The 18,089-nt window shown below is 43.8% G+C and overlaps 1 protein-coding gene across 1 annotated transcript in view; it reads left to right on the top strand.

The window, feature by feature from the left end:
- The window catches only part of adck1 (aarF domain containing kinase 1), a 567,898-nt gene that overhangs the window by 379,994 nt on the left and 169,815 nt on the right, over positions 1-18,089 (top strand). The window contains exon 8 of the mRNA XM_072568152.1: positions 8,929-9,078. Within this exon, the coding sequence (XP_072424253.1) occupies positions 8,929-9,078 (150 nt within the window). The remainder of the gene's footprint in view (positions 1-8,928; positions 9,079-18,089) is intronic.

Raw genomic sequence — 18,089 nt, 5'->3', positions numbered from 1 at the left:
CTTCAAGAGCTCACAAGCGCATCTATTTGTCTTGCTGAATCTGGAATTCTCAATTCTCAAAGAGCTTTGGTTTGCTGTGTTGCTTATTGATTTAATCCTGTAAGAGAAATGTGGGTACTACATATCATGTTCTCGTGTGTGTTGTTGACATGCAAGCTCATTGAGTGGTGAGGTTAGCTGCAAACAATTGTTGCACGTGGCTTTGTTGTCTCAGCTTGTTTATCACACTCTGGACATTCTACACAGGAATACTTACTGTCTTCCTCCCATTAGTAGTGCATGACCTGGTACAGCCATTGTTGTTGCCCTGTGGGCATATATCTTACGTTGACAGAGGCTTACTTTATTATTATTTAATCTGCTATGCCATTACTCTCAAAATCACTTGGCTGTAGCTGTTTAAGCCATTCATGTGGGTGTCACTGACCAGTCAGCATTAACTGCCTGACTCTAACAGTACATACTTGAGAAGGTGATGAGGACGTCTTTGTAATGTACATACACTGACTGTTAGGGAGTGCTGTTGGAGGGAGATCCAGGATTTTCACCAAATGGTGATGAGAAGCCAACAATATGTTTCCAATCAGGATCTTGTGTGACTTGGAGAGGAATTTGCAGGAGCTGGTATGTCCATGTTCCAGCTGCTCTTATCCTTCAAGGCAGTGAGGTAAGGGATGCAAGTGCATTTTAGTGAGACAAGGTGCACCAGCTTCTGATGGCAAAATGTTAGGTTCAATATTGTCCTCACTTACATTAAAAAAGGGGTTGAGATAAATTTTATACATCTGTGTTGGTGCACATGCTTCATTGTTGGACAGTTACCTGTAAAACTATTGCTGGTTCTTGACTTCAGCCACTCATTGACAAGTCATCATTTTCATCTATTAGTGCCATGTTCAAATCTTCTCTTTGTAAGTACAACAATGCTGGGATCGTCTAGAATTGTGGTGGTGTGTTAATTTATATAATAATAAACTACAAATTAGGATGGTGCTTGCTTGGATTCTGGGAACTACAGTCTTGCACCTCTTACAAGTACAATGACAACCTTGCACCAATATCCAACTTGTGCAATTCTCCAAACTCCAGTCCTGCTCAACTGCATTAAGCAATGCCAATTGTCGGTTTTCTTCATTCTTACTTTGAAGTGTTCATAGTCCATGGTTCGTTCTGAGCACCCATAACTCTCAGGACTTTTTCTGATCACTAATCCCAACACTTGGAAGAAGGCAGGCAGGGACAAGGTAGGACTAATAAATTAAACTGCATTTATTTCAATGTGAGGGACCTAACAGGGAAGGCAGATGAACTCAGGGCATTGTTAGGAACATGGGACTGGGATATCATAGCAATTACAGAAACATGGCTCAGGGATGGACAGGGCTGGCAGCTTAATGTTCCAGGATACACCTGCTACAGGAAGGATAGAAAGGAAGGCAAGAGAGGAGGGGGAGTGGTGTTCTTGATAAGAGATAGCATTATAGCTGTGCTGAGGGAGGATATTCCCGAAAATACATCCAGGGAAGTTATTTGGGAGGAACTGAGAAATAAGAAAGGGATGATCACCTTATTGAGATTATATTATAGACCCTCCTAATCGTCAGAGGGAAATTGAGAAACAAATTTGTAAGGAGATCTCCGCTATCTGGAAGAATAATAGGGTGGTTATGGTAAGGGATTTTAACTTACCAAACATAGACTGGGACTGTCATCATGTTAAGGGTTTAGATGGAGAAGAATTTGTTAAGTGTGTACAAGAAAAGTTTCTTATTCAGTATGTGGATGTACCTACTAGAGAAGGTGCAAATCTTGACCTACTCTTGGGAAATAAGGCAGGGCAGGTGACTGAGGTGTCAGTGGGGGAGCACTTTGGGGCCAGCGACCATAATTCTATTAGATTTAAAATAGTGATAGAAAAGGATAGATCAGATCTAAAAGTTGAAGTTATAAATTGGAGAAAGGCCAATTTTGATGGTATTAGGCAAGAACATTCAAAAACTGATTGGGGGCAAATGTTCGCAGGTAAAGGGACGGCTGGAAAATGGGAAGCCTTCAGAAATGAGATAACGAGAATCCAGAAAACGTATATTCCTGTCAGGGTGAAAGGAAAGACTGGTAGGTAAAGGGAATGCTGGATAACTAAAGAAATTGAGGGTTTGGTTAAGAAAAAGAAGGAAGTACATATAAGGTTTAGACAGGATAGATCAAGTAATTCCTTGGAAGAGTATAAAGACAGCAGGAATATACTTAAGAGGGAAATCAGGAGGGCAAAAAGGGGACATGAGATAGCTTTGGCAAATAGCATTAAGGAGAATCCAAAGGATTTTTACAAATACATTTAAGGACAAAAGGGTAACTAGGAAGAAAATAGGGCCCCTCAAAGATTAGCAAGGCAGCCTTTGTGTGGAGCTGCAGGAGATGGGGGAGATACTAAATGAATATTTTGCATCAGTTTTTACTGTGGAAACGGACATGGAAGATATAGACTGTAGGGAAATAGATGGTGACACCTTGCAAAATGTCCATATTACAGAGGAGGAAGTGCTGGATGTCTTGAAACACATAAAGGTGGATAAATCCCCAGGACCTGATCAGGTGTACCCTAGAACTCTGTGGGAAGCTAGAGAAGTGATTGCTTGGCCTCTTGCTGAAATATTTTTATCATCGATAGTCACAGGTGAGGTGCCAGAAGACTGGAGGTTGGTTAACGTTGTGCCACTGTTTAAGAAGGATGGTAAGGATAAGCCAGGGAACTATTGACCAGTGAGCCTGACCTCGGTGGTGGGCAAGTTGTTGGATGGAATCCTGAGGGACAGAATGTACGCGTATTTGGAAAGGCAAGGACTGATTAGTGATAGTCAACGTGGCTTTGTGCGTGGGAAATTATGTCTCACAAACTTGATTGAGTTTTTTGAGGAAATAACAAAGAGGATTGATGAGGACAGAGCAGTAGATGTGACCTATATGCATTTCAGTAAGGCGTTCGACAAGGTCCCCATGGGAGATTGATTAGCAAGGTTAGATCTCATGGAATACAGGGAGAACTCGCCATTTGGATACAGAACTGGCTCAAAGGAGGAAGACAGGGTGGTGGTGGAGGGTTGTTTTTCAGACTGGAGGCCTGTGACCAGTGGAGTGCCACAAGGTTGGTGCAGGGTCCTCTACTTTTTGTCATTTACATAAATGATTTGGATGCGAGCATAAGAGGTACAGTTAGTAAGTTTGCAGATGATACCAAAATTGGAGGTGTAGTGGACAGCGAAGAGGGTTACCTCATTTTACAGCAGGATCTTGACCAGATGGGCCAATGGGCAGAGAAGTGGCAGATGGAGTTTAATTAAATGCGAGGTGCTGCATTTTGGGAAAACAAATCTTAGCAGGACATATACACTTAGTGGTAAGGTCCTAGGGAGTGTTGCTGAACAAAGAGACCTTGGAGTGCAGGTTCATAGCTCCTTGAAAGTGGAGTCGCAGGTAGATAGGAAAGTGAAGAAGGCATTTGGTATGCTTTCCTTTATTGGTCAGAGCATTGAGTATCGGAGTTGGGAGGTCATGTTGCGTCTGTACAGGACATTGGTTAGACCACAGTTGGAATATTGTGTGCATTTCTGGTCTCCTTCCTACCAGAAAGATGTTGTAAAACTTAAAAGGGTTCAGAAAAGATTTACAAGGATGTTGCCAGGGTTGGAGGATTTGAGCTGCAGGGAGAGGCTGAACAGGCTGGGGCTGTTTTCTCTGGAGTGTCGGAGGCTGAGGGGTGACCTTATAGAGGTTTACAAAATTATGAGGGGCATGGATAGGGTAAATTGGCAAAGTCTTTTCCGTGGGTTTGGGGAGTCCAGAACTAGAGGACATAGGTTTAGGGTGAGAGGGGAAAGATATAAAAGAGACCTAAGGGGCAACTTTTTCACACAGAAGGTGGTACGTGTATGGAATGAGCTGCCAGAGGATGTGGTGGAGGCTAGTACAATTGTAGCATTTAAGAGGCATTTGGATGAGTATATGAATAGGAAGGGTTTGGAGGGATATGGGCCGGGTGCTGGGCCGGGACTCGATTGGGTTGGGATATCTGGTCGGCATGGACGGTTTGGGCCGAAGGGTCTGTTTCCATGCTGTACACCTCTATGGCTCCAAGTGTACACAGCCAGGAATTCCTGTTACAGCACCACCTTTTCAAGATGTACCTTAATTTTCCTGCTCCAAAGTACCTGACTGATGAGCACCTTGAAGGTCCTTGAATTAGCACATTGACTCTGTCTGTCTGCTGAAAATTGATCAGTAAACATTGTTCTATTCTGTGTGACCTACTGAAAAGTTCACACCAAGAGATGTCCCAGGTAATACTGAATGCACTGAATAGTTTGAAACCGTCAAATATAGCAACCACTGGTACTCTGCTCTCTGAATGATACCATTTATACAGATTGCTAGTTTGCACAGTATATCAGGGAAATATAAATTATGTTGCTTCATAATATTCAAGACGGAAACTGATAGATTAATGGATATTAATTTCATCAAGTTATAATGTGGGGAAGGGACATTGAGGTAGATGATCAGCCATGAACAAATAACGTGTTGGAGCAGGCTCGATGAGCTGAATGGCCCACGTCTGTTTTTATGTTCCTAACTTTGTTGATCGAGCACTATTAATTATTAACACCTTTCAAGCTTATTCACAGAAGTGTATTCAAACAATTTCGACCCACTGCATATAAGGAGATGTTAGTGCAGGTGATTGAAAACTTAGCCAAAGGGGTAACGTGTAAGGAACGTATTAAAAGATGAAATAGAGGTGGAGAAGTTGTGAGATTTAAGGAGGGAATTCCAGAATCTCAATGCAATCACCAGAGAGATCAAAGAGCCAGAATTGGAGGAGTACAGATATATCTGAGGTTTCCAGGGCTGAATATTGAAGAAACAGAAGCAGCCATTGAATAACATTGATTAGGAACACTCTCAAGTAGTCTTCCAGGTTCAAAACCTTCAACACACTGAATGTTCCAGCAGTCAAATACTGGAAAGTGTGGAGTGTGGCAGAAAATGTGAGGCTTTGTTTTATTTGGTATAAGATGGAATCCTAATTTTCCTGTCTATGTTGGACACATATTTCGGATGTTATGGGCATTCTGTATGTAACATGCATTTTGTATGTAGGAGAGAGGTTTTACTTTAGTGATTTTTGAGAAGATTTGTAGCTCAGGTTGATGATAAAGTCTGTAGGTTAGCTCGCTGAGCTGGAGGGTTCATTTTCAGACATTTCGTCACCATGACTAGGTAACATCATCAGTGAGAGTCTCTGGTGAAGTGCTGGTGCTATGTCCTACCTCTCTATTTATAGGTCTTGGTTTCTTCTGGTGGGTGATGTCATTTCAGGTTCTTTTTTTCAAGAGAAGATAGACAGGGTCTAAATCGATGTGTTTATTGATGGAGTTCTGGTTAGAATGCCACGCCTCTAAGTATTCTCGAACGTGTCACTTTCTTTATATGTCCATACCGATAATCTTCATTTCTCTGATTACACAGCGGGATTTTGTAATATTTTTAAGGTGGAGGTTGACATTTCTTGTTCGTCTCGGGGAATCATGGGTTTTGTGGTAGCTGGAAATGTGGAATATGAAACACAAGCAAATCAGCCACAATGTAATTGAATAATGGAGGGGCAGAATGGTCCACAGTTCCTGATTTGGTTTATTCGTATGATCATTGCTATGGGACCTCTTACGTCCACTTAAACAGCTAAGTCTCATGCAAAGGTATTACTGCCCACCTTGCAGCACTTCTTCAATACAACATTACATTGTTTGCCTGCATTATATGCTCACACTTGGTACTCACACTTAAAGTTTGAGAGTTAAATGAATGTATTTTCTCCAGGTGGATCCCAGTTCCTATTTGGGAACCTGGAAGTGATCATGGGCATCAGATGTAGTCTTCTCAGAGGTAGTCAATTAGAATGCCACCCCAGTTAGGGGTTGGTGACCAGTTTCTGATCAGTGTGGGCATTGTCAAGAAGTCAGCAGCAGGAGCATCAGCAAGACCATGGAGACATCTTTCAGTAGAATAGCAGCAGTCATACTGCCAGGGCAATAGACTTCCAGTTGCATAGGTAGTGGTGTAGTGGTAATGTCACTGGACCACTAATCTGGAACCTCAGGCTAAGGTTCTAGGGGCATGGATTCAAAACCCACCATGGCAGATGGTGGTATTTGAATTCAATAACATTTGAAATAAAAACCTCGCCTCGTGGCAACCATTGTCGTTGCCTTAAAAATCCATCCAATTCACTAATACCCTTTCAGGAAAGAAACATACTGTCTTTATCTGATAAGGCCTCCATGTGACTGCAGATCCACAGCAAAGTGCTGACTCTCAACTGCCCTCTGTGCATTTAGGGAAGAGCAGTAAATGCTGGCTGAACCACATCCCATGAACAAAAAATAAAAAAAATCCGTTTCCAGCAAGTGCTTGCAATTCTCCTTGAGGAGACCTGCACATTTGTAGTTGGACACTGCAACTTCATAAAAGGCTTCATATGGCTCCAAGTGCAAACCTTCAACTCTGAAACCACTTTCCTTCAAAGTCCAGGCTCCTGACACACCAGGAAGCTGGTGTGCCTTTGAATAAATAACTACTTATTTTCACAACAGGGACAAGTTGCTCCATAGAGTGTTCGCTATGTACCACAATCAGGATTCAGCGATCACCGTGGGAATGTGTCATGAAGTTGCCCCGCTGTGAGTCAGTCATAAGATATCAAGGGATGTGGAGCAAAGGTGCATGTTCCTTCATCTAAATTCACCACCAGGCAATGATGGCAGGTTTCCTTCCTTAAAGGGACATTAGTGAACTACTTGGGCTTTTACCACAATTGAGAATGGGGTTATATGGTTGCTATTAGGTGAGCTTTTCACTTAAGATATTTTATTGAAATCAAATTTAACCACCTGCTGTGGTGAGATTTGAACTTGTGACATTTTAATCTTTTTGGTCAGACACATGACTAGCTTTCCCTTAAGTGATGTCTGCTATTTGTTTCAACCAATCCCTATGATAGGAAGTTCAGCATTTTCACCACTCTGTAGGTGAATAGGAATCTTCCAAATCTCAGCTATCTCTTTGAAAATACCTTGTATTTATGAGCTCCAGTTATGCTCAAAACTACAAATGAAACATTTATTCCATGTCCACTCTGTCAAAATCTTTTGTAATTTTAAGAGCTCTGTTAAATTCCTCAGCCTTTAATTTGTGCTTCCTTTCCATACCCATTCATTTCTGGTGTCATACTCTTTAGATCTACTGAATTTTAAAATGATTCTTCATGGTCAGAAACCATCATATAATGCAATGTGTGATAAAACAAAAGGTGCTCAGCAGGCCAGATAGCATCTCTGGAGGAAAACAGAGTTAAACTTTCAGTTTGACCTTCCATCTTCAGACCAAAGGCCCTCAGTCTGAAAGGTTGCTTCGATTTCCCTCCATACGTGCTGCCTGATCTGCTGAGCTTTCCAGCCCTTTCTTTGTTTTTATTTCTGATTTACAGCATCGGCAATACTTTGATTTTGTCTAAAATAAGAAGTAGATTGATACAGCCATACACACAGACTATCCACAAGCTTTGAGAACTGCCATCTGTGTGCAAGTGGTGAAGCCAACTTTTCTGAGTAAAAACACCACTGATAGACAGCTGCCAGAGAAATCATCACTTTGCTGCTCCTCTTCTCCTCCTTTCTTATTTACTGATGCTGAAAGGCCAGTGTTTAATTGCAGACTCAAATCAAGAGTGAAAAGTGCTGGTTCTGAACAGAGACCTGACCATGACATTGCTTAAAGTTAGAAGCCTATGCAATCTGAGTTCCGCTTTATAATTGTGCTTCTGCTGGTATACTGCTTTCTACTGATGGAGTTGATAGACCCAGAAGTGTCAACTGACTCGGGATGGGGTTTGGCTGTCATTTTATGCAGGCTTTATTTTTTGCAGACTTTCTCCGACAGGCAAGACTTGGACTATTCAAAAACCATCCTCCGGGGGAGATGGTGTTGTAGCAGTAATATCCACAGACTGGTAGTCTATAGGCCCAGGCTGATAGGGATGTGGGTTCAAATCCCACCATGCTAATGGACTTTGAATTTAATTAGTAAACCTCACTTCAGCAATGCTACTGTAAATCGTTGACTGACATAAAAACCCCTCTGGTTAATGAAGGAAAGAAAACTGCTGTCCTTATTTGCTCTGGTGTACATGTGACTCCAGACCCATCACAAAGTGCTTGATTGTTAATTGCCTCCCCATACGGCCCTAACGCGCCACTCAGTGCAAGGGTAAGTAAGGATGGGCAACAAACCCTCACCTTGCCTGTGACTCGCACATTCTGTGAAAAATTCAAGAAAAATAATTCATGTTAAAATGGGGACTGTCCTGATTTTCAATTGGGGTTGTCAATGCTGCAGGTATTGGCTTGTAGGCAAAAAATATAGGCCTTTAAGAAGTCTTTTTTTTTGGTCTGGTGTACGTGTGACTCCACACCCATCACAGAGTACTTGATTATTAACTGCCTTAAATTGTTTCTTAAATTTTTTAAAAGACATTTACTTATTGATTTGAAAAGCTTTAAAGACAGACAGAAAGGATGATTGACAAGGAGGGAATGCTCAAAAGTGACAGGTCATGTGATAAAAGCTCAGGAATCTGTTGAACCACAATTCTGCCGCCTTCTGAAGGCATTGAAACCCAACTGGATGACAATTCCTCTCAGATCCTCCAGTTCCTGAGATGCTGTCATTTATGCCACGGCTTCTTCAGAAAAATATTACTGGAATGGCAGTCAAGCAAGAGAAAGAAAGAGTTTGACGCCTGCTCTGAAATAGTTACTGAACACAACAAAATCTCATGTCACATTCCATATTTCGTTCTTTTCTATGTTGCAGATTTCTCAAAGTCTGGGGAAGATGTACAGCGAAATGATCTTTGTAAACGGCTTCGTGCATTGTGACCCACATCCTGGCAATGTGTTGGTCAGAAAGTCCACTCAAACCAATAAAACTGAAATTGTTCTGCTGGATCATGGATTGTATCAGGTAAGCTTCGACTCTGTTGGGTGTTTTTCTGTGTTGCCAGGCGAGATATGGCTGATGTTAGAAGGCTGTGGGCTCAAGTCCTACATGAAAATCTGAATGCATCATTCAGGAGGTTTTCGTTCGACCATCATTGATAACCATGCCTCTGCTTGCTTGGATCCTAACTTCTTGAGTTTGCTCCCTAAAATCTCTGCTCCCCTTTATTTCATTTTACTCTTTTAAGGCACTCCTTAAAAAAAACAGAAATTGCTGGAAAAAGCTTACCAGATCTGGCAGCATCTGTGGAGGGAAAGCAGAGGTGGCATTTCGGGTTCAGTGACCCTGCTTCAGAACTCCAGAATACATCTCTCTTTTATCAAGTTTTTTCTCATTTCTCCTTATGTAGCTCAGTGTGCAGAACAATATAGATATGAGTAACCATCATGCTCCTTGTGAAGACAATGTGTCATCTTCACACTGGACATACCCTATCTGCCTGGAGCAGCACCAGGAGTGCCGATAAACCTACAACAAGGTCTACTTGGGTGCCAAACTATTTAAAACAGCATGCAATAAACGGGGTTAAGCGATCTCATTTGTAGCCATATTTAACTAGAAGTACCAAATGGATGAGGTAAAAACAATGACTGCAGATGCTGAAAACCAAATACTGGATTAGTGGTGCTGGAAGAGCACAGCAGTTCAGGCAGCATCCAACGAGCAGTGAAATCGACATTTCGGGCAAAAGCCTTTCATCAGGAATAAAGGCAGTGAGCCTGAAGCATGGAGAGATAAGCTAGAGGAGGGTGGGGGTGGGGAGAGACCTGGATTACACCTCTTCCCACCCTATCTCTTGCAAAAATGCCATCCCGTATTCCCAATTTCTCCGCCTCCGCCGTATCTGCTCCCAGGAGGACCAGTTCCACCATAGGACACACCAGATGGCCTCCTTCTTTAGAGACCGCAATTTCCCTTCCCACGTGGTTAAAGATGCCCTCCAACGCATCTCGTCCACATCCCGCACCTCCGCCCTCAGACCCCACCCCTCCAACCGTAACAAGGACAGAACGCCCCTGGTGCTCACCTTCCACCCTACAAACCTTCGCATCAACCAAATCATCCACTGACATTTCCGCCACCTCCAAAAAGACCCCACCACCAGGGATATATTTCCCTCCACACCCCTTTCCGCCTTCCGCAAAGACCGTTCCCTCCGTGACTACCTGGTCAGGTCCACACCCCCCTACGACCCACCCTCCCATTCTGGCACTTTCCCCTGCCACCGCAGGAACTGTAAAACCTGTGCCCACACCTCCTCCCTCATCTCTATCCAAGGCCCTAAAGGAGCCTTCCACATCCATCAAAGTTTCACCTGCACATCCACCAATATCATTTATTGTATCCGTTGCTCCCGATGTGGTCTCCTCTACATTGGGGAGACTGGGCGCCTCCTAGCAGAGCGCTTTAGGGAACATCTCCGAGACACCCGCACCAATCAACCAAACCGCCCCGTGGCCCAACATTTCAACTCCCCCTCCCACTCTGCCGAGGACATGGAAGTCCTGGGCCTCCTTCACCGCCGCTCCCTCACCACCAGACGCCTGGAGGAAGAACGCCTCATCTTCCGCCTCGGAACACTTCAACCCCAGGGCATCAATGTGGACTTCAACAGCTTCCTCATTTCCCCTTCCCCCACCTCATCCTAGTTTCAAACTTCCAGCTCAGTTACTGTCTCCTTGACTTGTCCGACCTGCCTATCTTCTTTTCCACCTATCCACTCCACCCTCTCCTCCTTGACCTATCACCTTCATCTCCTCCCCCACTCATCCATTGTACTCTATGCTACTCTCTCCCCACCCCCACCCTCCTCTAGCTTATCTCTCCATGCTTCAGGCTCACTGCCTTTATTCCTGATGAAGGGCTTTTGCCCGAAACGTCGATTTCACTGCTCGTTGGATGCTGCCTGAACTGCTGTGCTCTTCCAGCACCACTAATCCAGTACCAAATGGATGACCTACCTCGGCCTCCTTTTGAGGCTCCCAGCATCACTAATGCCAGACTTTAGCCAGTTTGATTCACTCCATGCAATCTCAAGGGTATCCAGATCCAGCAGTCACAGTCTAAAGGTAAGAGCTAGGCCATTTAGGACTGAGATGAAGAGGAATTTCTTCACCCCAAAACTGTAGAATTCTCTAACACTGAAAGTTGTTGAGGCCAAAGCATTGAATGTTTTCCAGAAAGAATGTGATATACTTATCAGGACTAAAGGGATTGAAAGGTATGAGGAACAGGGGACTGAGCTGGATGCTTAATCATGACCATATTGAATGGCAGAGCAGGTTGTAAGGGCTGAATGGTCTACTCCTGCTGTCTTCTATGTTTCTGAAGGCACTAAACACTAAAAAGGCCACCGAATCTGATAACATTCCAGCAATAGTACTGAAGATCTGTGCTCCAGAACTTACTGCTTCCCGCGCCAAGCTCTTCCAATACAGTTACAACACTCACATCTATCCAACAATGTGGAACATTGCCCAGTATGCCTGGTTGAAAGAAAGCGGGACAAATCCAACCTGGCCAGTTACTGCCGCATTAGTTTCCTCTCAATCATCAGCAAAACGATGGAGAAGTTGACTTACAGTAACCTGCTCACTGATACTCAGTTTGGGTTCCACCATGCCATCATGGCTCCTAATTTCATAACTGCCTTGGTTCAAAAATGGACAAAGGAACTGACCTCCAGAGGTCACGCGAGAGTGCCTGCCCTTAATGTTATGGCAGCATTTGACTGAGTGTGGCGCCGGGGAGCTCAAGCAAAACTGTAATCAATGGGAATTGGTAGGGAGAAGGTCTCTGCTGAAAACCTGGCACAAAGGTAAATGGTTGTAGTTGTGGTAGGCCAATCATCTCACTCCCAGGTCATCACAGTAACAGTTTCTCAGGAGAGTGTCCCTGAGCACCTGCACCAAACAACCCCACCACTTTGTGGTCAATCGCTTCAACTCCCTCTCCCACTCATAGAGTCATAGAGATGTACAGCACGGAAACAGACCCTTCAGTCCAACTTGTCCATGCTGACCAGATATCCCCAAGGGTATGCATGTCCTGGGCCGCCTTCACCACCAGATACAAGCCACCTGCCAAATGGAGGAAGAATGCCTCATCTTCCACCATGGAACCCTTCAACCACATAGCATCAACATTGACTTCATTAGTTTCCAAATCATTCCCCCTCACACCCCCACCCACCTCATCCCAGTTACACCCCCTTTCAGCTTGACACCGCCTTGTTGAACTACCCTACCTGTACATCCTCCTTCCCAGCTATCCGCTCCACCTTCCCCACCGACCTATCACAATCCCACCTATCCACATAGCACCTTCCGGCCTACTCCCGCCCCCTCCCCCCTCCCAATTTATCTCTTATTTCCCCTCCACCTCCACATTCCTGATGAAGTCCTGATGTCCAAAACATTGAATCTCCTGCTCTTTGAATGCTGCCTGACCTGGCATGCTTTTCCAGCACCACCCTTTTCAACTCCAGTGTCCTGAATTCAACCATCTTCATCTCCTTCATCAATGATCTTCTCTCCATCATGAGGTCAGAAGTGATGATGTTTGCTGATGATACCACCCTGGTCAGTTTCATTCACAACTCCTCTAATACTGAAGCAGACCATGTTCAAATCCCAGTAAGACCTGGACAATATCCAGGCCTGGGCTGATAAGTAGTAAGTAACATTTGCACCACACAAGCGCCAGGCAATGACCATCTCCAACAAGCCTGGATATAATCAGTTATCCTTTGATATTCAATGGCAGTTCACTTGATCAGTATGCCAAACACAGACTTAAATATTTGCTGTCTGCACTACCTGTGCACAGTTTGAACAGTGTGTATTATCAAGAGGGGCACTGTTGCACTGGAGCCAAACCCACGAGCTCTACCGCTCAATAGCACAAGGGCAGCAGACATATAGAAATGCCTCAACCTGTAGGCTCCCCTTTAAGACTTGTACCGTCTTTACTAAGAAGTATATTGTTTCTTCAGCATAACACTGCATCAGAATTCTGAAACTTGCTCCCTAACAGCACTGTGTGTGGAGCCTGTACCACCTGAACAGCAGTAAGTAAGAAGGTGGCTCATTACCACCTTGTCAAGCGCAATTAGGAATATTGGCCGAGTAAGTGATGCCCGTATCCCATGAAAGAGTTTTAAAAAAACACACTGATATAAGCATTAAGCGAGAAAGAAAGAAAACTTTGCATTTTGTTATAACCCCAGCTGATGTTGTTACTGGATAATCATAGAATCCCACAGTGCAGAATCAGGCCATTCGGCCAACAATTTTATAAATAAATTAAGGACAAAAGGGTAACTAGGGAGAGAATAGGGCCCTCAAAGATCAGCAAGGTGGCCTTTGTGTGGAGCCGCAGAAAATGGGGGAGATACTAAAAGGGTATTTTACATCAGTGTTTACTGTGGAAAAAGACATGGGAGATATAGACTGTAAGGAAATAGACGGTGACATCTTGCAAAAGGTCCAGATTACAGAGGAGGAAATGCTGGATGTTTTGAAATGCATAAAGGTGGATAAATCACCAGGACCTGATCAGGTGTACCCTAGAACTCTGTGGGAAGCTAAAGAAGTGATTGCTGGGCCTCTTGCTGAGATATTTGTATCATCGATAGTCACAGGTGGGGTGCCGGAAGACTGGAGATTGGCTAACATGGTGCCACTGTTTAAGAAGGGTGGTAAGAATAAGCCAGGGAACTATTGACCAGTGAGCCTGATATCGGTGGTGGCATGTTGTTGGATGGAATCCTGAGGGAAAGGATTTGCATGTATTTGGAAAGGCAAGGACTGATTAGGGATAATCAACATGGCTTTGTGCATGGGAAATCATGTCTCACATACTTGATTGAGTTTTTTGAGGATTGATGAGGGCAGAGCGGTAGACGTGAACTATATGAACTTCAGTAAGGTGTTTGACAAGGTTCCCCATGGGAGATTGATTAGCAAGGTTAGATCTCATGGAATACAGGGAGAACTAGCAATTTGGATACAGAACTGGCTCAAAGGTAGAAGACAGAGGGTGGTAGTGGAGGGTTGCTTTTAGACTGGAGGCCTGTGACCAGTGGAGTGCCACAAGGATCAGTGCTGGGTCCTCTACCTTTTGTCATTTATATAAAAGTTTTGGATAAGAGCATAAGAGGTATAGTTAGTAAATTTGCAGATGACACCAAAATTGGAGGTGTGGTGGACACTGAAGAAGGTTACCTCAGATTACAACAGGATTTTGATCAGATGGGCCAATGGGCTGAGAAGTGGCAGATAGAGTTTAATTCAGATAAATGTGAGGTGCTGCATTTTAGGAAAGCAAATCTTAGCAGGACTTATACACTTAATGGTAAGGTCCTAGGGAGTTGCTGAACAAAGAGACCTTGGAATGCAGGTTCACAATTCCTTGAAAGTAGAGTCATAGATAGATAGGATAGTGAAGAAGGCATTTGGTATGCTTTCCTTTATTGGTCAAAGCATTGAGTATCAGAGTTGGGAGGTCATGTTGCAGCTGTACAGGACATTGGTTAGGCCACTTTTGAAATACTGCATGCAATTCTGGTGTCCTTCCTATCAGAAGGATGTTGTGAAACTTGAAAGGATTCAGAAAAGATTTACAAGGATTTGAGCTATAAGGGGAGGCTGAATAGGTGGGGCTGTTTTCATGGGAGCATTGGTGGCTGAGAGATGACCTTATTAAAGGTTTATAAAATCATGAGGGGCAGGCAAGGTCTTTTCCCTGGGGTGGGGAGGTCTAGAACTGGTGCGTATAGGTTTAGGGTGACAGAGGAAAGACATAAAAGAGACCTAAGGGGCAATTCTTTCATGCAGAGGGTGGTGTATGTATGAAATGAGCTGCCTGAGGAAGTGGTGGAGCCTGGTACAATTGCAACATTTAAAATGGTATATGAATAGGAAGGGTTTTGAGGGATATGGACCACGTGCTGGCAAAAGGTATCTAGATTGGGTTGGGATATCTGGTTGGCATGGACGAGTTGGACCTAAGAGTCCATTTCCGTGCTGTACGTCTCTATGACTCTATATCGACACCAACCCTCCAAAGAACATCCAACCCAGACCCATCCTCCCATCCCTGTAATCCTGCATTTCCCGGAGATAATGCACCCAATCTACACATCCTTGAACACTATGAACAATCCACCTATTTTAGACTGAGAGAGGAAATTGAAGCACCTGGTGGAAACCCACGCTGATACAGGGAGAATGTGTAAGTTTCACATAGAGAATTGCCTGAGATTGGAATTGAACCCAGATCCCTGGCGCTTTAAGGCAGCAGAGCCACTGTGCTGCCAAATTAGATAAGTTAGATCCCAAACTGAAATCTGGCTTGACAGATCATACTCAGTTTTGTTTTGGTTTTAATGAGATAACTTCTGAATGAATCACAAAAATACGCAAAATTTCCATTTTAACAATAAGTCAGAGGTTTATTACAAGAAGAAATAAAGAAAAATGAATAATGTAGACTATTTACACATAACTCAAATTTAAAGATTTAGAAACAGTAAAAATGCAATTTCAATAACCTCAATGGTATTCCTTTATGACATTCAGAGAGGTTTCCCTTCTCTATCACATCTATAGGCATGACCTAACTCTGGCTTTAGTTCCTGGTCTTGAAAGTCTCAAAGCCTTTTGCTCAGAGACTTTATACTTGAGCTTAGACTTTCTCAGCTTCAAATAACTCTTCAGAATATAAACCAAACATTTATTTTGAATGTGTTTTTGGGATGTGGACATCGCTGGGCTGGCCAGCTGCTAGCCCTATTTGCCCCTTGAGAAGGTAGTGCTGAGCTGCCTTCTTGGAGCTGCTGCAGTTCATGTGCTGCAAGTTGACCCACAATGCCTTTAGGAAGGGAATTTTGACCCTGATAACAGTAAAAGAATGGCGATATATTTCCAAATCAGGATGGTGAATGGCTTGGAGGGGAACTTGCAGGAGGTGGTCGTGTTCCCGTGTATCTGCTGCCCTCCTTCTTCGAGATGGAAGTGGTCATGGCTTTGGAAGATACTGTCTAAGGATCTCTGGTGAATTTCTGCAGTGCATCTTTTAGATAGTACACACTGCTGCTACTGAGTATTGGTGATGGAGGGAATGTGGTGTGGTGGTAATCAAGGGGGCTGCTTTATCCTGGATGTTGTCAAGCTTTATGAGTGTTGTTGGAGCTGCACTCATCCAGGCAAATGGGGAGTATTCCATCCTTCTCCTGTCTTGTGCCTAGTAGATGGTGGACAGATTTGGGGAGTCAGGAGGTGAGTCCCTCACTGGAGTATTCCTAGCCTCTGATCTGCTCTTGTACATACTGTGTTTATTTAGCGAGTCCAGTTGGTGGTTAGATTGTCTCTTATTGGCGATGGTTATTGTCTGGCATTTGTGTGGAATGAATATTATTTGCCACTTGTCAATGCAGCTTGGATATTGTTCAGATCTTTTTGCATTTCAACATGGACTGCTTCAGTATCTGAGTGGCGAATGGTTCTGAACATTGTGCATCATCGGTGAACATTCCCATTTTGACTTTATGATGGAGGGAAGGTCATTAATGAAGCAGCTGGCCTTTGGGCACTATCCTAAAGAATTCCTGCAGGGATATTCTGGAGCTGAGATGACTGACCTCCAACAACTAAACCATCTTCCTATGTTCCAGGTGTGACTCCAACCAGTGGAGAGTTTGCCCCAATACCCAATGATTCCAGTCTTGCTAGGGTTCCTTAATGCCACTTGGTCAAATACAGCCTTGATGTCAAGGGCTGTCTCACTTCACCTCTGGAATTCAGCTCTTTTGTCCATGTTTGAACCAAGGCTGTAATGAGGTCAGGAGCTGAGTGGCCCTGGTGGAACCCAAACTGGGCATCACTGAGCAGGATATTGCTGAGCAGGTGCTGCTAGATAGCACTGTTGATGACCCCTTCCATCACTTTACTGATGATCTGGAGTAGACTGATGGGGTGGTAATTGGCTAGGTTGCATTTGTTCTGCTTTTTGTGTGCAGAACATACTTGAGCAATTTTGCACATTGTCAACCAGATGCCAGTGCTGTAACTGTACTGGAAGAGCTTGGCTAGGGGAGCAGTAAGTTCTGGAGCACAGATCTTTAGAACTATTACCGGAATGTTGTGAAAGCCATAACCTTTACAATATCTGGTGTCTCCAAACATTTCTTGATATCACATGGAGTGATTCAAGTTGGCTGAAGGTTGGTATTTGTGATGTTGGGGACCATGGGAGGAGGCTGAAATGAATCATCCACTTGGCACTTCTGGCTGAAGATTGCAGTAAATACTTCAGCCTTATCTTACTGATGTTATGGGCTTTTCCGCTATTGAGGAGGGATATTTTTGGAGCTTTCTTCTCGAGTTAGTTGTTTAATTCATGATGGATGTGGCAGGACTGCAGAGCTTAGCTCTGATTCGTTGGTTGTGCGCTCTCTTAGCTCTGCCTATCACAGGCTGCTTATGCTTCACCAGGTTGACGCCTCACTTGTAGGTATTCCTGGTGCTGCTCCTGGCATGCTCTCTTATACCTTCCATTGAACCAAGATTTGTTTCCTGGTTTTATGGTAGTGGTTGAGTAGGGGATATGTTATGAGTTTGCAGTTTGTGTTGCAGTACAATTCTGTTGTTATTGATAACCCATTGTTCCTTGCGGATGCACGATCTTGATTTGCTAGATCTGTTCAAAGTCTGTCTCATTTAGCACGGCGATAGTGCCATGTAACATGACCAAGGGTATTCTCACTGTGAAGATGAGAATTTGTCTCCACAAGAACTGTGTGGTGGTTCCTCTTACCGATACTATCATGGACAGATGCATGTGCAGCCAGCAAATTGGTAAGGATGAGGTCAAATATGTTTTTCTGTCTTCTGGTCTGGAACATTCATCTGACTCCTTACATTAACATAACATATTCCTCACCAGTTCTAAACCATTTCTGTTCTTGAGGAGAA

The sequence above is a fragment of the Chiloscyllium punctatum genome, chromosome 4, assembly GCF_047496795.1.
Source record: "Chiloscyllium punctatum isolate Juve2018m chromosome 4, sChiPun1.3, whole genome shotgun sequence".
NCBI lineage: Eukaryota > Metazoa > Chordata > Chondrichthyes > Orectolobiformes > Hemiscylliidae > Chiloscyllium > Chiloscyllium punctatum.
This window is presented reverse-complemented; position numbering and strand designations above follow the sequence as displayed.